Raw genomic sequence first — 23,541 nt, 5'->3', positions numbered from 1 at the left:
CAGCGCAGGCAGGTGCTGCTGTAGGGAGGAGCCGAGGGGTGCGTGGCCCCCGGGGGAGCTCAGGTCGGTCTGTGGGGGCTGCGCAGGCCCCTGCGATTGGCCCATGGCGCCCCTGCTGGACCCCGCCCCTCCTCCTCCAGGTACAGCGAGGAGCGGGGCTGGGAGCTGCTCTGGCTGTGCACGGGCCTCTTCCCGCCCAGCACCATCCTCCTGCCCCACGTGCAGCGCTTCCTGCAGTCCCGCAAGCACTGCCCCCTGGCCGTCGACTGCCTGCAGCGGCTCCAGAAAGCCCTGAGGTAGGGCAGTGTCCCCGGTCAGGGGCAGTGGGCACTGGGCTGGGGGCACGTGCTGGGCTGGGCCCTGGCCACCAGGCTTGTGGGATGGGTCCCTTGGGGATGAGGCCGTGACCACACAGCAGTGGGGACCCGTCCCTCGGGTACCACAGCTCCCAGGTAGACGAAGGTTGCAGCGCCCAGTGCCCGCCTGGACACAGTCTGAGAGTCTGGCTGCTCAGAAGGGCTAGGCTCCTCCCTTCAGGTCTGCTGAGGAGGCAGACACCTGGGCCGCGCTTCATGCTCTGCACAGCCTGCTGGCATCCTTCACTTCCTTCCGTCCCCTCCACAGCCCTATGCAGTGGGTACTAGTATCGTCCCATTCTCCAGATGAGGAACTCGAGGCTCTGAGAGGTTAAGTGACTCACCTGGTAGGAAGTGGTGGACGAGCATCAGAACCAGGGTCTGTCTCCAAAGTTCCCTCTGTTCCCCACTCCCCACGGCCCCATGAACCTGCTGGCTCCTGACTTTGCCTCCCTCTCCCTCCCCTGGTTTTCAGAAATGGGTCCCGGAAGTACCCCCCGCACCTGGTGGAGGTGGAGGCCATCCAGCACAAAACCACCCAGATTTTCCACAAGGTCTACTTTCCTGACGACACTGACGAGGTGAGGGCCACCGGCTTCTTGGTCCACAGATGCCCCTGAAGGACCAGGCTCCCTTGGGGACACAGGGAGCAGCCCTGAGGCCTCTCCCCTGCCATCCCACATTTGCCCCCCGCATTGTCCTCCTACCTGTCAGTGGAGTCAGGGCTCAGTCAAGAGACCACAGACTCCACAGGGGGATGAGGGGGCGGGTTCCTGGTTCTGGTCCCCTCTTCCTGAAGCAGCTTACTTGAGAAGGTGGTTCCTCCCCTGACCCCTCGGAGGAGGCTCTGCCTTGGAGAAAAGTGCTCTCTCCCTCTGAGCTGAGCTCCGTGCTGGGGCCACCTCCCTGATGCCAGCTTTCTTCCTGGGCACAGGCCCGTCTGCCCCCAGCCCCAGGCCTCTGCCATCACCCTGAGCCCAATCTCCTGCAGACCCCTTCCTTCCTCTCACCTGACCTGACTGCAGGTCCCCTCCCCCCGGTCCCCTGTCCAGGGGTCCCGTCTGTCCTCCTGTTGCGTCCATTTGGTCAGCTGCCTCCTCATCTCACTCTCCGCCCCATCTCAGCACAGCACGTTGTTCAGACAAACGAGCCCAACATCAAAACGTTCCGTTTGAAAAGCAGTTTTAAAACTTGGCTAGAGACTAGAGACTCAGAAATGCCACGATAGGATTCCAGTCACAGGACAGAGAAACTTCCTAAAATCCTTTGCTATCCCTTCTGGGGAAGGTTACATGGAGCAGCACCCCGCCCCGTGTCACACTCCTCCCCCATCTAAACCTCCCCAGACTCTCGATCCCTCTCCCTTTTCTCCTCCCCTTTCTGTAATTGCTTTCTTCTTCCTCCAGTCTCTCCTTCCAATCACCCCGTCCGTCCGTGCTCCCTTGGCCTCGGCCATCACTCATGCTTGTACAGCCAGGTCCAGGACCCCGCAGGCCACGGCTGAGTCCCCTGAGTCCCAGTGGAGGGCCGGGGAGGGCAAGATCTGGGAGCATCAGGATGGGAGTTGCTTCTTCCTTTTCTTAAACAGCATCCCAGCTCTGGGCCCTCGGGGAAGCCCTCTCGGAGGCATGGTGTCTGGCACGGGAGGGGGCTCCATCTAGTGGGAGGCACAGCCAGAGGGACCCCAGAGGCCCCGGGAGAGGCCCTGCCGGAGCCAAGCCAGTGCCCTCCCCCAGGCCTTCGAGGTGGAATCCAGCACCAAGGCCAAGGACTTCTGCCAGAGCATCGCCGCCCGGCTGCTCCTCAAGTCCTCCGAGGGCTTCAGCCTCTTTGTCAAAATTGCAGACAAGGTGGGTGGTGGGTCATTGGCTGTCTGTCTGCCTGCTGTTGGTCTGTCTGTTGGGAAATTGGCTGGGGCCATAGGAGCTCGTGGGACAGCAGGGGAGGGACACACGAGGAGGGAGGGGGAGAGAGAGAGGTACTCTCGCATGCGGCGAGATGTGTACCAGCCCCCTAAATCCCTCTCCTTGGAGGCAGTACACAGTATGGCCCGGACCTCTTGGCAGCCATGTGGCACTCTATGTTCTGGACACACCAGGCTCCTCACCCTCCCCAACACACGTGTACTGTCCAGATTTGATTTGACTGGTCCCTCAGCTACCATGCTGAGGCCAATTACCCTTGAAATAACCCCTGAAGGGAGGGTGATTATCCCCACCTAGTAGATCACAAACCTGGGCTCAGAAAGGTTAAGTAAATTCTCCAAGGTCACACAGCAGGGACTCAGATCCAGGTAGATCTGACTCCAAGCACAGGCCCTTGCCCATCCCACATCGCCCTTCCCCACTTCTCTGCTCACGGGGGTCAAAGGCCCTCCTTTAAAGCCCCTTCTCGTGGGAAGGTTTCCCTGACCATCTCAGGCAGATCAAGTGCTCTCTCCTGTTGCTTGCTCACAGTTCCCTGTGTATCCATTCCTGTCTCCTCCCTTCATGACTGTCCCTGTGCCAGACACTGGGGACCCAGAGGTGATCTCAGGGAGGTCCTGGACTCAGGGGCGCTCAGAGCCTGCGAGAGGAGGACGTGGATGCCAGAGAACATCCAAGGCAGGGACTGGGCCTCATTCTCGGCCTTTTCCCGGGCCCAGGGCAGTGTTCAGTGGGTCTTTGCTGAAAGACTGAATGGAATGACCATCACTCTGGGCAGGATTGGGCTGGGTTCTGGAGACACTCAACAGACACAGTGGGGGCTGGGGGCTGATACACGGACCCCCCTCCTGGCTGTGAGGGGGAGTCTTGCTGCAGAAGGGGCCACCAGGAAGGCCTAGGGTGGGAAAGTCAGAAAGGTCAGTGTTGCCTGAATTAAAATGAGTGCACTGGAATGGCCACATCCCTAGGTCATCAGCGTCCCGGAGAATGACTTCTTCTTCGACTTTGTTCGGCACCTGACGGACTGGATAAAGAAAGCACGGCCCGTCAAGGATGGTAACGTGAGGCTGGGTCCTGGGATCCCCTGAGGCCTGGAGCAGGGCAGGTGCTGGCTCAGGGCTGTACTGTGGGGCCGCCTGGGTGGGACCTGAGCTAGGGCGTGCCCCCGGGCTGGTGCGGGGCGTGGGCAGCCCTCTGTGCTGGGACCCTCTGGGTGACCGACCGCCCTCTGCCACAGGAATCGTGCCCTCGCTCACCTACCAGGTGTTCTTCATGAAGAAGCTGTGGACCTCCACGGTGCCCGGGAAGGACCCCATGGCCGATTCCATCTTCCACTATTACCAGGTGGGCTGCCTGGCGCCTCTCCGCTGCTGGCGCCTCCATGCGCTGCCGGCCTTGCTCTGCTTTGACTGTGAAAGCAGACACCTGCTGTCCTTGCCAGAGGAGGGCCTGTAACAGCCTGAAGAGATTCCTGCTGGGACCACTGGGAGTGGCCCCACCTCAGTCCTTCTCCTTCCTACCCCTCCAGCCCCCAGGGGCTTGCTCGTGTCTTCTGAGCTCCCAGGCCCCACTTGTGCAGGCCCTTCCCTTCGTGAGGGGCTGTCCTCGGAATTCGAGATTGTCTTGCTACCCCTGGGTATATCTGAGGCCTCAGTGTGAGTCTATGAACGTTTTCCAGCTCAGGCATGTGCCTGGGGAAGGCCAGGAGGAAGGCTCACATGTCGAGCCTCTATTATGTGTCTGGCACTTTTCACTCCTTTGTCCTCGCAACCAACCCCAAGAAGTAGACATGTTGTTCCCATTTTACAGAGGGAGAAACTGAGACTCGGAGAGATCAAGTGATGTAGTTAGGATCACAGGGATTTGATTCCAGGTGTTGGTGACTGCAAACTCAGTGATCTTTTCTGGGCTAGCCTGTTTACCATTCTATGGGAAAGACAAACCAGGGTGCAGGAAGGGTGGTGGCAGGGGATGGCGGCTGCCATGGTAGAGGGACCCCTGGCCTGGGAGTCAGAGGGCTGCCCTCGTTCAACCCTGGGATTGCACCCCCCACCTGCCTCAATCCATGTCGCCCATTTAGTGAGTGGCACTGTCAACGCACCAGTTCCCCCAAAGCAGAGACCCGCGCCACTTGACCTCTCCCTCTCTCTCCTCTCCCCTGTCCCCCTCTTTCAGCTGACAACTTTACCTTCTGAATATCTCTGAAGTCCATCCATGTCTCTCCATCACCACCCCTACCAACTTGGGTCAGCCCACCGTCTTCTCTCTTCTGGATGCAGCCAGTAACCGTTCCCCTGATCTCCCCCGTCTGTTCTTGTCCCCCTTCAATCCATTCTCCACAGGGTGGTCATCAGGCTTTCCAGATCCTCTCAGTGGCTTCCCGTTGCTCTTAGGGTGGAACCCCAAGTCCTGACTGTGGCCCTGCCTGGCAGTGCCACTACCTACTTCTGCTGTCTTGTCATGTACCCAGCAGCCTTTGCTTAGTTCACTCCAACTACATTTTTTCAAATTGTCGGTGTTGCAACAGGGCCTTCCTGATGTTCTCTCTTCTGGGGTGCTCTTCCCTCCATTCTTCCCCTCACCTACTGAGCTTTGAAAGCTCAACTCAATTGTCTTGTCTTAAGGGAAGTCTTCCCTGAGCCCGAGACTAGATCAGGTTACCTTGTTTTATGCTCTCAAGGCGCTGAGAACAATTCCTTCAAGGATTGTAATTATACATTGATTTGGTGTGCTGATTAACATCTGTTCTTGCCTTGACTACAAGTTCTATGAGAGTAGTGAGTGTATATGTTGTTGCTCAAAGGGCCTGGCTCATACTACATGCTCAATAGACTTTGTTGGCTTGATGGATGGGTGAATGGGTGAATTGATGGCTCAGTGAATGGATGGGTGGAAGGAAGGATGGTGAATGAATTTGTGGGTGGATATTGGTGGGTGGATGGGTGACTGGGTAGGTGGGTAGGAGAGTGGGTGGGTGGATGGATGGACAAATGGGGAAATGGATGTGGGCAGGCAGACCCATGTGGGTGGGTAGGTAGATGGATGTGTGGATGGGGAGATAGGTGGGTGGATGGGTAGGTGAATGGGAAGATAGATGGGTGAGGAGATGAAAACATGGGTGGAAAATAATTGACTCATGTTTCTGACCTGCAGTGTGTCCTCAGGCCAGCCTCAGTTTCCCTACACTTCACATAGTGGATAAGACAGCTGTAAGGCTCCAGGAGCCTGTGGGCAGCGCTGGCCCTTTAGAGGCTTCATCTTTGCTTTTGGTCCCCTCCTCATCTGCAGTTTCTCTGGTTCTGGGTCTGGAAGTTCAAGGTGGGGAAGGGGCCGGTGCTGCTGATGAACCAGCCGGTCTCAAGGGGACACAATGTGGGGAGGCCAGCCTGAGAAGCTTTTCCCAAGGAAGAACAGGCCCAGGAGGTTAGGGGTGTGGACCAGGCTCAGGTTCACCAGCTGAGTTTCTTCAGCTTTGAAACCAGGCTGCTCACCTCCCTGGATTGTTATTCATGCATGGCTCTGCTTTCCAACCGTAATGTGCTGCATCTGTGTAGGCACAACTGCTGTTTCCCTGCACTGTGCCATCTCCCCTCAGGGAGCAGGGTCAGCTGAGGCTGGAGAAGTGGGTGGGCCTAAAGGTGGAGTGAGGCAGTAGACTCGGCCTCGGGGTGCAGGGACCTTCCTCCAGGTCCCTCCACGCCTGTGACCTGTCTCTGGCAGGAGTTGCCCAAGTATCTCCGGGGCTACCATAAGTGCACGCGAGAGGAGGTGCTGCAGCTGGGGGCGCTGATCTACAGGGTCAAGTTCGAGGAGGACAAGTCCTACTTCCCCAGTATCCCCAAGCTGCTACGGGAGCTGGTGCCCCAGGACCTCATCCGGCAGATCTCACCTGACGACTGGAAGCGGGTGAGCATGAGGGAGGCGGCAGGAAGAGGGGCTCCCCCGAATGGGTCTCTGGGCGCCCCCGGGGTCAAGGGGGCAGGTGCTGGCCAGCAGCCCGGGTAAGTATCTCTCGTGGCCCCTGTATGTGATAAGGTCTCCCTCCCATTCTCCCTTCCACCTGCTTTAGTCTCCAGTCCTCCAGGCAAAGGATTCAGCAGGCCACTTGGCAGTAATTCGCCCTGTCCTGGTTACCATGGTGACCTGATTTTACTTGATACTCTCCGGCCTGCTTGCCTGGGTGAGGGCAGGGAGGTCACGAGTCCATTAACTGGGATAAGGGGGGGCCCTCATGGCCTCCAGGACCCGCATCCTCCGCCTGGCCCTCCAGGGCCTGTGACAGCTGCCGACAGTGCAGATGGGGCGGGAGTGGCAGGGGAGAGGACTCAGACCCATCTCCCCCTGCAGTCCATCGTCGCCTACTTCAACAAGCACGCAGGGAAGTCCAAGGAGGAGGCCAAGCTGGCCTTCCTGAAGCTCATCTTCAAGTGGCCCACCTTTGGCTCAGCCTTCTTCGAGGTGAAGGTATGTCGGGAGTGGCTTCTCGGAGAGAAGGAAGGGGGTGAGGAGTGGGGACGAGAAGGCCAGAGACTCCTCCCCAGGACTGTGGGAGACAGTGATGGCCTCTGCCACCTGCTCTGGCAAGGAAAGGAGAGGAGCACCTCAACCTTGTCCTAGCTAGGCGTCTCTGCTGATGCTGAGCCCTGGCCTCAGTCCTGGGACACAGAGGGACCAGAAGCTCAGCCTGGCAGGGGAAGCAGATGTGTAAACAGATCAGAGTAATGGGGGATGGTCTGTGCTGTGACAGTGGGTAGCCCTCATTGAGGTGGCAGAGCCTAGAAGGCCCACCCAGACTGTGAAGGCTGAGGAAGCTTCCTGGAGGAAGCCACATTTGAGCTTTCCAGGGAGACCCTGGGGAGAGTGTTCCTAGCAGAGGGCCTAGGATGAGCAAAGACTCACAGGTGTGAGCGCTCAGGCCTGGGCAGGACGTGCAGGCAGTTGAGTGTGGATGGGCAGAGGGTGTGAGGTGAGCAGACAGCGGTGAGAGGCAGGTTGGCGAGCAGGTGAGGGGGTCGGGTTTCCACCTGCAGGTGGCAGCTAGGTTTGGAGGGTTTTGAACAGGGATGGTGCGGCCTGAAGCCCACTCCGACGGCAGGATTGGGAGTGGATCTGAGGGGCACCAGCAGAGGCAGGAGAATGGTGAAGAGGCTGGTGTGAGAGGGTGAGGGGATAGGTCAGGATGGAGAGGAGGAGGTGGCCTTGTTACACATGTAGGCTAGGAAGCCTTTTGAGAAGCCTGGCTGTGCAAGGAAGAGAAGTAGGTAGGTAGCTGGAGGCAGGTGCAGGGTTCAAGGAGGATTTTTAAAGATGAGAGACATTTAGGCTGAGAGAGAGGAGACAGCAGAGACTCCTAGACAAGCAGGAGAGAAGGGAAGAAACTGCTGCTGGGAAGAATGGGAGAAGGGGTCATTTGGGGACTCATGAGGGGACTTGGGGTGGCTCTGAGGGCCCAGCAGAGGTGGAAACCATGAGGTCGTGGCAGGGCATCCAGCACCGCTGCTCCCCTGGCACTGGGTCACAGCAGGAGAGGTCGACTTAATCCTAGCTGGGGGCGGCTTCATTCCTGCCCCAAACGCACACAGCTTTTCCCTCTCTGGAGCCCGCATCTGATGGTTTCTGACTTTCTTTACTAGCAAACTACAGAGCCAAACTTCCCCGAAATCCTCTTAATTGCCATCAACAAGTATGGGGTCAGCCTCATCGATCCCAGAACCAAGGTGAGCAATGACAGGAAGAGGGGCCAGGCAGGCTTCTCTGTCTGCACCTCTCACCAAGGCCCCCAGACTCAACCCCATAAGCCCCTGCCAGCCACCATCCTCACCCCATCTGCCCTCTTGGCCACATCCTGAGAGGCTGGCTGTGTTTGCTGTGTCTACTTCCTTACCCCTCATCTGCTCTATCAAGACTGCTCTCCTAGCTACTAGCAAACACCTCGCTACTAAACCCAGTGAGCTCTTTTTAGTACTTGGCCTTTCGGCATTCTCGGACACCACCACCCGGCTCCCTCCTTCCAAAGTGCTCTCTGTCCGTATTCGTCAGGATGGCAGGCTGTGCTGGGGAAAGTGCTGCTCTGATTTATGGGCCAGAGCAGTCCCCCCCAGGGGCCCAGGAAGCACAGTCCTGCCACTTACACAGGAGGGGTACAACAGGACCATTAGCAAAGGGTGCCAGTGACCCCCATCTTCCTCTTGGCTTCGTGTGCCGCACTTGCCTGGTTTTTCTCATCTCTCTCGGTCATTCCTCTCAGACACTTTTGTGGGCTTCTTCTCTACCCAGCCCATCCATATTGTTTCCCTAAGGCCCTGTCCTGTCTTCTTGTCTTCTCAGACTCCCCCTGGACTGTCTCCTCCAGGAACACAATTTCAGTTCCTTTAGGCCTCCCAAATTTCCAATTCCGGCCCCACATACCCAGCAGCCTCCTGGACTCCTTTCGGTGTCCCACCAGCTGATCCCAGCCAAAGCACAGAGGGGGAAGGCACCTGCCTCCCTCCACAGCTCCACGGCACAGCTGGCCTCCACCCTTCTGCTCCTTTTCTCGTCTGAGGGCCCGGGGCCTTTTGTGTGGGGTGGTGTCTGCGGGCCGGGGTTGAGGGGAGTGAGGCCGAGCGTCCAGGCTGTGCAGCTTCTCTCTGCTGCCCCAGGACATCCTGACCACTCACCCCTTCACCAAGATCTCCAACTGGAGCAGCGGCAACACCTACTTCCACATCACCATTGGAAACCTGGTGCGCGGGAGCAAGCTGCTCTGTGAGACGTCGCTGGTGAGAGCTCTTCCTTCCGGGCCTGGCGGGCTCCCCTGCAACTGCAGCCATCTGCCCAGGCCCTGGAACAAACATGAGGGGCGTGCAGCTTGGCCTGGGGTCAGGACCAAGGGTCAGGCTGGGGCCAAGGTCAGGTCAGTTTGAGGCTCAGCTTAGGTCTGGGGAAGGGGCTTAATCTGAGGCTGAGGAACAAACCCCTCATTCAGTAATGATTGTTTGAGTGCTTTCAGTGTCTGGGGATTGAGCCTTTAGCCCCTGATTTCAACAGCAGAACCATTAGCAATGAGGCCTCCTGGACTGAGCTCAACTTCTAAGGCATAGCTTAACTGGTAGGGCCTATAGAGTCGCTCCTGGAGGTGGGCATCCAGGATGTGAGGGACCCACAAGCTAGGGCCTTAATGTGGGGTCATAACAGCTTAGAACCTAGACATCTGGATGGATGAATCCAACGCTTCAACTGTGCAGCTGGGGAGATTGAGTCCAGAGTGGAACAGGATTGGCCTTTGTCCAGGGTTCTGCCCACTACTGAGTTTCCTGGGAGCTGTCTTCTGGGTCTGAGTGGGTCTGAGCCCTGTCCCACTTTGTGCTCTGTTTATCTTCTTGCCACCGTTTCCAGGGCTACAAGATGGATGACCTCCTGACTTCCTATATTAGCCAGATGCTCACGGCCATGAGCAAACAGCGGGGCTCCAGGGCTGGCAAGTGAACAGTGGGGAGGTGGCGCTGGCCCCGTGCCTGCTCTCTAGGCAGCAGCTGGCTTAGGCTCATCAGCTACAACTGCAGCTGGGGAAGACTTTTGCCATCCAGGCGGGGAGGCTGGGCCAGCCGGCCACCACTGACCGCACCAACTGGGCCTCTGGCCCTTCTTCCAGTGAGGCGGCTCCGCTGGGATGCAGGACTCCCCTCCTTCCACTCCTGAGGCCCCGGGTTGGTTTTCTCCTGGCTTGCTGTGGCCTTCCCAGTTGTAAGAGCCTGTGCTCCTTGGATGCCTTTCTTGTCTCAGACCAGCCCTACCATGTGACCGCCTTTGACTTTCTGGGCACCACTGGGACAGGGAGTCAAGAGGACAGCCTAGTTCTCCATACTGAGAACAATGAAACCACACCAAGCAAACGAAGAATAATATTCTAAAACCTAACGGGCTGGCATAATTCCCCTGAGTCCAGGCTCCTCAGCTGGGGTGAGGGAGACAGACCATTTTGATAGATTGCAGTGTGAGTGCTGAGCCCCTGCTCAAGTCTCCTCTGATCACCTCAGGACATAAAGCATGGTTCATCTTCTGGCCCTCCAGTGTCTTTGCTGGGGGAAGGGAGAGGGAGGGGGAGAGTGTGTGGGGCCAGGACAGGGTCCTGTGGGAAAGTGGCCTGTGTAACTATCTCCTTGGTCTGTGTCTGCAGGGCCAAGCTAGTCTGGGTTTGGGTGCCTGAGCCTAAGGTGTGCTTGAAAGGGGCACAGAGGCACTGGCTGGGACCAGGGCAGGTTGGGGAAATGCTGGACGGCAGCCTGGGAGGTGGGGACCTAAGTGTGCATGGGTTGGGGATCTAGACCAGCTTCTGGGCCTTAAATAGGGCCAGTGGAGCCAGAGTGGCCCTTGAATCCTGCCAGAAACATCTCCTTGGCTCTTCAAGAAACCTCCAAGAACCCAAAGAACAATGCTGCCTTGGGTTAAATCCTCATGTCAGTGGGTGTCTGTAAAATGTTACTTTGTGACCAGGATGGAACAACCAAGTTTGGCCATGAACTGGACAGGTCTGGGGGTGGGGGCTTCAGACAGCAAAGGTGTGATTTGGGAGTGGGGCATCCTAATGGGCTGTGGCTGGGATGAGTGCCGAGAGAAGTAACAGTGAAGAATCCCCTTGAGGTGGGTGTGTTTGTGATCTGCCCTCAAGGACCCCCTGATACCTCAGCAGAACCAAGTCCTGCTTGCCCTCACACACTCAAGTGTCTGGGGCCCTCTGCATCTAGGTGCCCAGCACTTCACAGGGAGCGCTCTTCCTGTTCTCCCCAGCTGCCTGTGTGGGAGGTGGAGGGGTTGGTTGTGGAAATGGAGGTCCCAAATCAGATAGCCCTGCTTTCTGCAATGATAATGTGGATGTCTGAGACAGCCCTGCCCCACCAATGCTTATATGACTCCACAGTCAGCCCAGGAGAAATCTGAGCCAGAAGAAAGGTGCTGTGGTAGTCTGCCTCTATACCATCATCAGACAGATGGGGATACTGAGGCCCAGAGAAGGAGTGTGACTAGGTGAAGGTCACATAGTGGAACTCAATTCACTGCTTCTAACATTGGGCTCCCAGACAGAAGGGGCTCCAGATGCTTGTTCTAAGCTCTAGTTTCCCTTCAAGGCCAAAGGCTATTGGGTGGGCTTGGGATTATGCCCATCATCCCATTGGGGCATCAGCCATTAACAAGCACTGCATGCTAGATCACAGAATGTGCTTGTGGGATGAGATCTCTGCCCCTGACTCATGCCCACGCCAGCTCTCATTCTCTGACTCACGATGGCATCACTTTGCACTCATCCCCTAGTCTTTGTCAGCCTGAGTAATCACAGAGGGGTCCAAAGAATACACCATTGACCTTATGGTTCCTGAGAGGTTGCCTTTGTTTACATGCTGATGTTCACCACAGCCACGCCTGTAGCAGGGAACACTATGAAGGGTTAGGATGAGACAAACCCGCTAACATCCAGAGAACCAGCTCCAGCTCCAAGACCACAACTGTTTTTCCCTTGGCCATCCCCTTGAAATGCATGCTTGAAGGAAAGGCTAGACAAGACTGGCTCTCCTGAGAGCCTCAGTGGCTCTTCTGTGCCCTTTCTTGACCACCCCCACCATCACCACCCTTAGGCACAGAAAGGAAGAGGAAGGAGGGAGCAAGATGTGGCTAATTATTCTTGAAGACAGCCCAAAGGAGGAGGACATGCTGGATGTGGTGGAAAACATCATAAAAGATGATTATTGGGAGGATTCAACACTAGGGGTCTTTTTGGGTTGTGTTTCAGAATGAGGGACCTCTATGGAAGAAATTGTTGGTTCATTCCCCTGCAAGTCAGGCAATGCAGTTTCCAGGGTGGCCTCTCTGGTAGCATCCCTGGTGGGTTCTTGGATGGGTTCAGAGTCCTTCTGAGTGGGCACTGGTTGTCTGACGTCATCTATGGCAGGCGTCAGTGGTTTGCTGGCTTCCTCCTCGGGGACTGCTGAAAACTGCTGAGGGCCTGGGTTTCTCCTCAGGCTCTTCGTTAAAGCCGGGGAGAGGGCTCCTAGAGTCCAGGGGCTTTCCCTAACTCGGGGGGGCGGCTCTCTGGATATAACCGATGCCCCTGCATTCTTACTTCTCCCCCTTTGGTGGCTCTGAGTACCTGAGGGATAGAAAAGACAAAAACACAGATTCCTCAACTGTCACTTCTCCAATCTTTGCCGGTCATGTGGTGAAATCCTAGTCATCTTTAAAATGTTAGTCCCTTAGTTACCATCTCAGGTTCCTTCCCCCTACTTCTTTCCCTACCCCAGACTTTGTGCAGACTTTATTATGGTCCTCCAATTCAGCATGGTGCTGGAGTTTGAGTCTATTGTGTGAGGTTCTAGCTCACCATGGAAGCCCTCAGAAGGCAGAGACTGACATTTGCTTAAAGTTCATGCATTTCACAACCATTGCTTCCAAATCAGTTTGAATAGAAAAATGAACACATCTTCAATTAGAGTAGGGGCTTTTTATAAAGGCAGAGACTTTGTCTTGCTTGCCACTGCATATACAGTGCTCAGAAGTGTCTGTCACACAGTAAGTGCTCAAAACAATAATTTTTATCTGATAGAAAAAATAGATGATGGAGGCTTCTTCCAGTAATGGAGCTAGGAAATTGACTCGAGACAAATTAAAAACTGGATAATATACAAAACGAAGAAAACATCTTAAATTTATCTAAGCATTTACAATGTGGTAGGGAACTGTGGGGCCAAAATCTAAAAGAAAGTGAGAATCCCCAAAGAAGTAAGCCCAGAACTCAGTTATTTTTGCCCTGAGTGTAATTTCAATCTTGAAGAAACAGCTGTACATGTGAGCTTCATTTTTGTCAGCTTCACAGGAGGGAGGGGATTTTTATTGCACTTGATCTGAATTTGTGGGTAAATTCCATGACAACTAATATCCACGACATTAGGTTTTCTAATCCATGAGTGTGGTATATTGCTCCATTTATTTGGGTCTACTTTGCCTCAGTCAACTTTTGTAGTTTTCAGTGACCAATCATATATCTTCTTTGAAAGGGCTTGCAACATTTGCCTTAAATTTATTCTTATGTTTTCATGCTGTTGTAAGTGATGCCATTTAAATTTAAGTATATAGTCATTGCTAATATATAGACATACAATTGATTTTTCTGTATATTGACTTTGTATTCTGAGACACTGCTTAACTCACTTATTAGTTCCAGTAGGTTGGTTTGTTGTTTGATTCTTTAGGATTTTTTAATGTAAATAATCACATCTGCAAATCAGGAGTTTTATTTCTTCCTTTATATCTGTTACTTATCTTAGTAAACTGGCTAGGATCTCCAGTACAATGCTGAATACAAGAGGTGAGAGCAGATACCCTTGCCTTATTTCTGATCTTAGAGGGAGAATATTCATTGTTTCCCCATTAAAAATCATACTGGCTGATTAGGGTTTTTGTAAATGTCTTCCATCAGATTGAGGGAGTTTCATTCTATTCCTAGTTTGCCCAGAGCTTTTATCATAAATGGGTGTTGACTTTTGTCAGTATGCTTTTTCTACTTTATTTTGTTAATATGGTGAATTATGTTAATTTTCAAATGATATATCCATCTTGCAGTACTGGGATAAACTCCACTTGCTCATGATGTGTTATCCTTTTTATATACTGATGGATTCAATTTGCTATGATTTTGTTAAGGATTTTTATGTCTAAGTTCATGAATGATATTGATCTGTAAATTTAGTTCTTGTAATGTCTTTTTCAGGTTTTATATGAGAGTATTGCTGGTCTCAAAAAATCAACTGGGAAGTGTTCCTTCCTCTTCTTTTTTTCTGAGCTGGTATAAGATTAGTATTATTTCTTAAATATTTGATTAACCAATGAAACTTTTTGGGCCTGGACTTTTCTTTGTGGTGAGATTTTTGATATATGAATTTGATTCTGATAGACAGTGAGTTATTAAAAATTTCTATTTCTTCTCTCAGTTCTGGTAAGTTGTATATTTCAAGGAATTTGGCTACTTCAAGTTGTCCAATTTAATGACACAAAATCGTTCATAATTTTCCTTTTTATGTCTAGGATCTGGAGAAATAGTCCCTCTTTCATTCATCATTCGTCATATTGGCAATCTCTCTCTCATCTTGCTAAGAGTTTATCAATTTTATTAATTTTTTCAAAGAACTAACTTTTCACTTTTCAAAGAATTAACGTTTGCTCTATTGTTTGTGGCTTTTCTATTTCATTGATTCCTGCTATCTTTATTATTTCTTCCCTTTTACTTGGGGAAAAATTTACTCCTTTTTTTTAGGCTCTTAAGGTAGAAACTTAATCAATCTTAAACCTTTCTTCCTTCTAACATTTAAAGTTACAGATTTCCCTCTAAGTTCTACTTTAGCTGTATCCCACAAATTTTGCTGTTGTATATGCATTATCATTTAAAAATATTTTCTAAATTTCCCATGTGATTTATCCCTTGATCAATGGGATGTTTAAAAATATATTAATTTCCAGCATTCAGAGTCTTATCTAGATATTTTATTAATAAACATTAATTTAATTATATTGTGTTCACAGAACATGCTTTAAGATTTCAGTCTTTTGAAATTTATTTATTGAGACTTGTTTTATAGCTTGTCATGTGGTCTATTTTGGCAAATATGCCATGCACACTTGAAAATATTGTATATTCTGAGTTGTTGGATATACTATTTCATGTCAGTCAGGTCAAGGTGGCTGAAAGTGTTGTCCAGACTTCTATATCCTTTCTGACTGTATTTTTTGTGTGTTTAGTTGTTATTTCAGGTACTGAGAGAGGAATGTTAAAATCTCCAACAGTGATTTCTCTCTTTCAGTTTTTGTTTCATGTGTTTTGAAGCTCTGTTATTAAGTATACACACAGTTATAATTATAATGCCTTCCTGATACACTGACCTTTTCATCATTATGAAATCTTTGTTTCTAGTAACATTCCATGTTTTGAAGTATATTTTTTCAGATATTATTTCTAATGCTTATTGTTTTGCATGGCATATCATTTTCCCATCCTTTCACTTTTAATCTATTTGTTCTTTTTATTTTAAGGATTTCTTTTGTAGATGGCATATGGTTGGGTCTTGCTTTTTTCTATCCAGTCTGACAATCTCTACTTTTGATTTGGGTATTTGGTCCATTTACATTTAATGTAATTAATAAAATGGTTGGATTTATGACTACCATGTTTCAACTTGTTTTCTGTATGTTTTGTCTGTTATTTTTCTTTCTTTATTGTCTTTTTCCCAAATCCATCTGCTATAAGAGATATTTGCCTGCTGGCTTTGAAGAAGTAAGCTGCCATGTTGTGAGAGGGTCATATAGTTAGGACATGAAAGTGAACTCAAGGAGCTCAGAGCAAAGCCCTACCAACAGTGATCAAGAAAACAGGGACTACTTCAATCCTACAACTGAAAGGAACTAAATCCTATGAACAATCAGTGAGCTTGGAAAAGGACTCTAAGTCTCAGATGAGATTGCAGCCCAGGCCAACACCTTGATTTTAAACTTGTGAGACTCTAAGCAGAGGACCCAGCTAACCCATGCCTGGACCCCTGGCCCACAGAAACTGTGAGATGATAAATTTGCGTTGTTTTAAGCTGCTAGGTTTGTGGTACTTTGTTACACAGCAATAAAGAAACTAATACATACAGCAATAGAATCTATCCAAAATGAAGCACAGAAACTAAATAGGCTAAAAATAAAAATGAACAGAGTCTCAGTAACCTATGGGATAATATCAAACTGTGCAACATCTATGTCATTAGAATCCCAGAAAGAGGGTAGGGGCAGAAAAATATTTGTAAAAATAAAGACTAGAAATTTATCCAATTTGATGAAAATTATACTCTGATCTAAGAAGTTCAGCAACCCCAAGCAGGATAGACACACACTCATATACACCAAGGTAAACCATAATCAAATTACTGAAAGCCAGTAATAAAGGGAACAATCTCAAAAAGCAGTCAGAGAAAAAGAACATATTACAAGTAGAGGAACAAAGATAAGAAAATGGAAGACTTTTTTTTTTTAGACTATTCATAAGAAACTATATGAGACAGAACACAAAGGATTTACTTCTGTAAAATGCTGAAAAATCCATCCAAAAGCTATAAAGAGGACCAATGCCATCTGGTGGCATCAGCAGATACAGCAAGACATGCCCATCCTAGAGGTGGCTGTGGTGCAAGATGTGACAGTGTGCTTAGTGTTCGAGGCTCTATTCTCCTTAACCTGAATGGATCTGGCCTGTGGTTTTGGCTTCTTGGCAATCTTCCTTGTTCCTTCCTTGATTCTAAACTTGGTCCTGTACCTTCTAGGTGTCTCTCGGAGGTACTCAAACAGCCTTTTGATACATTTTCTTTCTGCTTATATCAGGCAAAATTAGGTTGGGTAACAGGCAACTAAAAACTCTTAAAAACAGGAAAAATTCTTAATTTATTTTCTGTTCACCTTATTTTCTTATCATCATTTCAACATGTTGGGGAGTTGAGGTCAAGTTAACTAAGCACTTTTTCTAACACATTATAGCCACTTCATTCATCCAAATTCATAGTGTTCTTTGAATTTTCCTTCAAAACTTCTCTCTCTTCCATGCTTTCCTAACCATTTCCATGTTCTTTTCATGTCTTGGCTGGATTCCTGTTATGGGCTGAATTGTGTGCCCCTCAAACCCACATGTTGAAGCCCTAACGCCCAGTACCTCAAAATCTGACTATATTTGGAGATAGGTCCTTTAAAAAGGTGATTAAAATGAGGCTGTTAGGGTGGGCCCTAATGCAATCTGACTGGAGAAGAGACAGTTTGGACACAGAGAGACACTGAGGGTGCGTGTGTGCACAGAGAAAATGCTATGTGAAGACACAGCAAGAAGGCGGCTATCTACAAGCCAAGGAGAGAGGCCTCAGAAGAAACCAAACCTGTTGACACATTGATCTTGGACTTCTAGACTCCAGAATTGTGAGAAAATAAATTTCTGTTGTTTAAGCCACCCAGTCTGTGGTATTTTGGTATGGAGCCCTAGTTTATTAACACAACTACTGAAAATCGTAAGGTGGCTGGAATACAGCCTTCAGACTTCTTAACAGCCAATAGTTATCTTTTTAAAATCTATGTAACTCAAGAGTTACTTGAGATCTCTCTGCCCCTTAAGAGATTTGGGTGAGCTTGGTTTGAACCTTCAGTTTCATAGTAGGAAAGACTACTGCCCTCAATTTAATTTATTCAAATTTCTGAATTTATTTTTTTATGGTCCCAGTGGATCCATTCCTGCAACTCTAAGTATTGTATCAGTTCAACCCTCTGCCAGCTGGTGCATGGCATCTGAGGATCTTCACCACTGTCCACAATAAGTTAAATTAATTCATGATTTTGTGACTGTACCAACTTAAGGCTCCAGGAGCTATGAAAGGAAACTGTATCATGTACTGCACAGTCCTCTGCCTCCTAACTGGTTTTCCCTTTGACTTTGGCTTCCCAAACCAGTAACTCACTGTGTGATTCTCCCCACAACCTCCCCAAAAATAAAATCTAGCTTCTATTCCCTTTACTGGGCCTATCTCACTTCCTCAGCCCCTGAGTTATTCTGCTGAGTAATAAGTTATTCTGTTATTCCATCCCTTTACGTAGAAATATCCCTTGTTTGAAACTCATTTGCCATCTCCTGAGTGCTTATATGCAGAGCCCAGACTCGAGTCCAGCATTCCAGGATCTCGGCAGTTTTCTCCCTCCACCCTCCAACATATATCACCCACAACTGGAGCCCCATAAAGAACAGTCAGCCTCATGGGCATGGCAGCTACTCTGTCCTGGACCTAGGTGCCTGGTCCAAGGGTGTCGACTGCTCTACTTTTGCCTGCTTCCTCACTGCTCTCTGTGAGCCATCCCTCCTCTCTCGGACCATCCTCCAGGGAGAGCTTTCAGTTATCTTCAGCCCCTCTCAGAGTGCCTGGCACAAAGTGGGTATTCAATAACTATGGTGAATGAATACATGAACAGGTGAACAAATAAACACTCATGTTCAAAATCTTCCAAGGGGTCTCACTGTTTAGAGGATGAAGTCCAAAATGAAGCCTGATGTCAAGGGCCCTCCAGAATCTGTGCCCAGCCTACACTTCTCAACTTTTCCCTGGTCCCCACCCCCCAATTTCCCAGACTCCCTCAGAGACATGAAAAGCAGGCCCTGTGTCCTGGAGGCAATGGGTAGGGATGAGGAGATAGGAGTGAACTAGGCCTCTGACTTTACCTGTACGAATGCTGGTGCTTTCGAAGAATTTTTCTTTTTGGCTCTCTCTCCACCTGGAAGGAAGCAGACTATCAATGAGCCTCACAGACCTCTTCTAAAAAAGGCAATAATCCAAGGCAGTGAGCAGAAAAGATACATTATCCAGTCAAATTCTCACTTAAGGGCTGGCCCGGTGACGCAAGCGGTTAAGTGCGCGTGCTCCGCTGCGATAGCCCGGGGTTCGCCGGTTCGGATCCCGGGCGCGCACCGAGGCACCGCTTGTTAGGCCATGCTGTGGCGGCGTCCCATATAAAGTGGAGGAGGATGGGCACGGATGTTAGCTCAGGGCCAGTCTTCCTCAGCGAAAAAAGAGGAGGATTGGCAGATGTTAGCACAGGGCTGATCTCCTCACAAAAAAAAAATTCTCACTTAAGCAAATTCTCACTTTGTACTTTCCCCCTTTAAAGGATAACTCGCAAATGAAGAAAAAAGCATGATGAGGTCTAAACAACCACGGTCTCCTGTAGCTAAAATTCTTCTACCAGGATGTTCCCTCCCCCATCTCGAACCTTGCAATCCTGTAGCATTTGCTCTGCAAGGATTCTCAAATGTCATTTTCTTGGGCAGATAAAAAGACCATGGCCTGGAAAGGGGCAGTGATTTTCCCAGGGTCACCCAGCAACTAAGGGGCAAAGCCAGGGCTAAACCCCAGGCTTCTTGGTTTGTGAACTTGCTCTTTGCACAGCGTGCTGCTATATCCAGTTTCATGGAAGGTTGGAAGATGGAGGCACTTGTTCTGGAAAACCTTCAACCCCTGTCCCCTCCCAACTGATCCACATTGAATCTGTAGTAAAAGGCTTTGACTAAGCTTTAGTGAGAGTCTTCATCCTTAGAATATTGTCTTGTGTTGAGGAGGTGGAAGGGGCGTAAGGAGCTGCAGGCAGCGTGACAAGAAATGAGAGGTTCAGATTATAAACCCTGTCTTCCTGAGAATTTGCCATGTGGGATTACAGGAAGAGTGTCACTGTTTTCTCTCAACTTTCCATAAGAACCACTTATACTTTTATTTTGGAAAAAATTCATTTAAAATTACAAATATATGCTTACCAATGAAAATAAAATATGGCAACAATGAAAACTGCAGAAACACTATCCAAGAAAAGCCACATGAACATATAGTAACTTGGTGTCTGTAAAACAGAAAACAAACCACAGTTAAAGAACTTTACAGTCAGAAGGGATTTTAGATCATATGGGCCAAGTCCCTTGCTCTGCTGCCAGGGCTGGGGGAGGGGTGGCAGACCAAGTGGAGGAATCTTGATTGATGTTGTGGTCTCAAACAGAGAGAGTACCAGCTGCTATCCTAACAATCACCCCTAACATGTGCTGGGGGCTCTACAAGGGATAAAACACTGCACAACCTTCACCTTCCTTGACCCTCAAGTCAGAGGTCTGAGACAGTCCCAGAGAAGTCATATAGCAAGTCTATTCTGGACCCAGGACTACAGCCCAAGTTTCATGACTTCCAGTGCTCTATGTTTTCATGGCTTCCCACACCTGGCTGTGCATCCAAATCTACCTGGGCAGCTTTTAGTAATATAGGTTCCTGCGTCTCACTACAGACCTCAGGAATTTGAATTTCTGCGTTTTTAAAAAGCTCCCCAGGTGATGCTAAAGCAACTAGTCTGTGAACTAGCATTTAGGAATCATTGTTCTAAATCATCATGCTTCAAAGTATGACGAAATTATAATTCTCCCTTACCCAACATGCCCCCTTCTCCACACTCCTTGACTGAATATCACTATCACTCATCTCTCAGAGCTCCATCTCCTGGGTCCTCTTGTGAGAGTTTTATAATTCCCTGGTTTGATCATCCCTTTTCACCTCCATTGTTCCCCCTTCAATTGTACTCCAGGGCTGGCACTTTTTATTCTTTCTTATGCCATTTTCCACCCTATCCCAAGGCCTTGTCTTGGACTGAATGGTAATACTAATAATAACTCTAATGATCAATAGTGATAACAATAACTAACAACTAATGAGCATTTACAGGAGCTATGGAAGTGTTCTAAGCACTTTAAGGGTATTTTCACACCTAATCTTCACAGCAGCCCTACTAGGCAGGTACAGTAGAAGCTCTTAACCAATGTCCACTAAACTGAGGCTTTTAGTCCCCTCTGGGAAGCATACTGACACCTCGGTCTGCTCCAGGATGCCCATCAGGGGAGCTGTACGTTCACCAAGAATCAGTTTTCTTGCTCCACACATGGCTTAGAACACTTGTACTTGTTGTTATAATCGTGCAGTATAATTAAATGCTACCTAAATCTGTAAAGTCTGAGTGAAAAAAAAGTATGGCATTTTCAAGAAAACTAAGTCAATGCTTTGAAAAACTCAATGAAGACAGAATAGGTCATTAAAAAATAAACTGCAAGTGAATTATGTGTAAGTGAAACACTATGAGAGATGGGGGTAGGACGATTATAAAAATCTGAGTGGATTCCTCATTCAGATTGTTTTCCCCAATGATTTTAAGTTCTTGCTCTGCTTTAAAGAAATAAAACTTAGAAATCGTAGCTGGTTCATTTGGATGTTTAAATAATCAAGAGGGTACAGAATTCAATCAGCTGAAGTATCCTCAAAGAAAAGACCTTGACTCTATGTCAAAGATCTTTTAATTAATTAATTTATTTATTTATTTATTTTAAATTAAAATAAAATGTGTGAGGTATGTGTGTGCTATATTGTTTACAAAAATGACCACAATATTCCTCCCAAAATGCAGGCCCCTATGCAATGTGACTTTGCTTTTCCTCCCCATGAGGAGGTAAAGTCTGTTTCTCCCCTGTGCCACCTTGAATCTGGCCTTGGCCACTTGATTTTCTTTGGCAAATGGAACATCAGCAAATATCCCACGAGAAGAACCTTGAAAAGTGCATGTGCACTGGGTCTTGACTTTTGCTGCCGGGAACCCAATGCCAGCAGGTGAAAATGCTCAAGTTGGCCTCCTTGAGGATGAGTGACCACACTCATGGAGGAAGAGAGACTCCAGTAATCCCAAGTAAGACCCTCGACATATGACTAAGGCCATCCGAGACTTATCCAGCCCAACCAAGTGGGCTCAGATCAGAGGAACCACTCAGCCATCATACAGAATGTGACAAATAAATATTTGTTTGTTTTAAGCCACTAAGTTTTAGGTGTTTTTTTTTAAGTAGTAAAAGCTGATAGACATATATCATTTTTTTATGATTCTCCACTTCAACTTTTTTAATTAACAGACCAATGATCAGACCAGATTGTGTTGGATAAATGTGGTTCTATTCTACTATTACCATCCCCAATTTACAAATAAACAAACTGAGGCACTGACAAGTTAACTAACATTTCTAAGTTCACACAGTAAGTAGTACAGCCAAGATTTGAATCTTCATATTCTAACTCCAGAGTGTGGGCTGCTTGGGAAAACCTGTGGGATACGGGCCCCACATCCCTGAACAAAGTGACATTGGGTCCTTTAAAAAGGCCCAGGCCAGGTGTAGAAGGAAGTCTTTTTTTTTACTTATATCCTTTTATACTTTTTGAATTTTGAGTCACATGAACTTATTATTAATTCAAATATTATCGAATCAAGTATTAAAACAAAAGGTTTTAGTTAATGAAGTTTTATTTAATATACCAAATGGGACAACTTTGAGACATTATTGATTTAGGGGAATAGGATTATAGAGGGGTGTGTTGCTTCCTAATTTATGCATTTTTGTAATGACTGGATTTTATATAATGAACAAGTTTACTTTGCAATCAATTTTAAAAAATAAAAATGTTAGAAAAATATATAGGACACACATGACAGGGTATTGTATGGAGACAGACAAGTGAAGAGGCTTCACCCATGCCAAGGGACCCGCCATCCAATGTTTCCTTCAGGGTCATCTCCAGAAAGCTGCTCAAGCCACCAAGAAAGAAGGGGTCAGCAATTTTACACTGCCGCCAGGGGGCCTCAACACAGTACTGGCCCTATGAGATTGTGCCCTTGACCCTGATTCTCCCTTCTCTTGGTCCTGACCCTGAACAGGTCAGAAACAGGGGCTAGTGAGGCTGGAGGTAAGGAGAAGGCAATCTGAAATATTTAGGCTTCTCCGCCTAAAGCTTTACTTTCAAGGCAGTTTGGAGTTTGGGTTATTACTCTGGACTGGACAGTTTAATTTTGAATTGAGGCTTTTGGGTGACTACAAGCAAACTTTTAAAAATTACCTAAGAGTGAAAAGGAAAGCTATGGGACCTGAGTAAGATTTCATTCAGGGGCACGGAAAAGTTTAGCTCACAGAGCAGTTTAAAGAGTCAATGGAGGGGCCAGCCCGGTGGCGTAGTGGTTAAGTTCATGTGCTCCACTTCGGTGGCCCGGGGTTCGCAGGTTTGGATCCCGGGTGTGGACATACGCACTGCTTATCAAGCCATGCTGTGGCAGGCATCTCATGTAAAAAGTAGAGGAAGATAGGCACAGATGTTAGCCCCGGGCCAATCCTTCTCAGCAAAAAGAGGAGGATTGGCCACAGATGTTAGCTCACAGCCCTTCTTCCTCACCAAAAAAAAAAGAGTCAACGGAGAGAAATTAAGCTGTTTTCTATCGTATGCTATTGCATTCCACTTGTCAACCTACTCTACACAGACAAGAAAAACGGATTCTGTTGCAGTTAATTGTTTAGCCAGGGGTCCCTCCAAAGATAATAAGTGATTGGTTTTAGCTGGGATTGTAACCCAGGTCTTCAGGTCCACAAGCCTCTGGCAATAAGCAGTAGCAGGGCCAGAAGGGGAAATCAAGGTAGGTGACTGGACACTGGCTCTCCTCTTCAAAAGCATTTTGTTCAAGACACATGGTTTTCACTTTGGAGTCAAGTACTCTTGGTTTTCTCTCCATACCCCATGGTACTGTCATTGTTGCCATGCCCCTAGGAAGGTGGGGCTGCAATAACAAAACTCTGGAGTCAGATCTCATTCTGAATCTTGCATCATGCAACCATGTGCAAG

General features: G+C 48.8%; 2 protein-coding genes across 6 annotated transcripts in view; one reads left to right on the top strand and one right to left on the bottom strand.

Moving 5' to 3' along the window:
- Positions 1–11,502, top strand: part of MYO7A (myosin VIIA) — a 67,877-nt gene extending 56,375 nt beyond the window's left edge. For both annotated transcript variants that reach the window (XM_058545547.1, XM_058545546.1), the window contains exons 38-47: positions 141–296; positions 832–937; positions 2,093–2,206; positions 3,250–3,337; positions 3,519–3,625; positions 6,002–6,187; positions 6,629–6,745; positions 7,915–7,998; positions 8,923–9,042; positions 9,659–11,502. In XM_058545547.1, coding sequence (XP_058401530.1) covers positions 141–296; positions 832–937; positions 2,093–2,206; positions 3,250–3,337; positions 3,519–3,625; positions 6,002–6,187; positions 6,629–6,745; positions 7,915–7,998; positions 8,923–9,042; positions 9,659–9,748 — 1,168 coding nt within the window. In that variant the 3' untranslated portion in view covers positions 9,749–11,502. The remainder of the gene's footprint in view (positions 1–140; positions 297–831; positions 938–2,092; positions 2,207–3,249; positions 3,338–3,518; positions 3,626–6,001; positions 6,188–6,628; positions 6,746–7,914; positions 7,999–8,922; positions 9,043–9,658) is intronic.
- Positions 11,503–11,628: 126 nt separating this feature from the next.
- GDPD4 (glycerophosphodiester phosphodiesterase domain containing 4) overlaps positions 11,629–23,541 on the bottom strand; it is a 116,420-nt gene continuing 104,507 nt past the window's right edge. For 2 of the 4 annotated variants that reach the window (XM_058545545.1, XM_058545542.1), the window contains 3 exons: positions 19,617–19,699; positions 18,531–18,583; positions 11,630–12,404 (listed from right to left, as the gene is read on the bottom strand). In XM_058545545.1, coding sequence (XP_058401528.1) covers positions 12,001–12,404; positions 18,531–18,583; positions 19,617–19,699 — 540 coding nt within the window. In that variant the 3' untranslated portion in view covers positions 11,630–12,000. Of the gene's footprint in view, positions 12,405–18,530; positions 18,584–19,616; positions 19,700–23,541 lie in introns of all 4 variants that reach the window. The other 2 variants (XM_058545544.1, XM_058545543.1) reach the window with 2 other exon arrangements.

The sequence above is a fragment of the Diceros bicornis genome, chromosome 7 (assembly GCF_020826845.1).
Source record: "Diceros bicornis minor isolate mBicDic1 chromosome 7, mDicBic1.mat.cur, whole genome shotgun sequence".
Classification (NCBI taxonomy): Eukaryota; Metazoa; Chordata; class Mammalia; order Perissodactyla; family Rhinocerotidae; genus Diceros; species Diceros bicornis.
The sequence above is the reverse complement of the archived record's forward strand: the minus strand, read 5'-3'. Positions and strand labels throughout refer to the sequence as shown.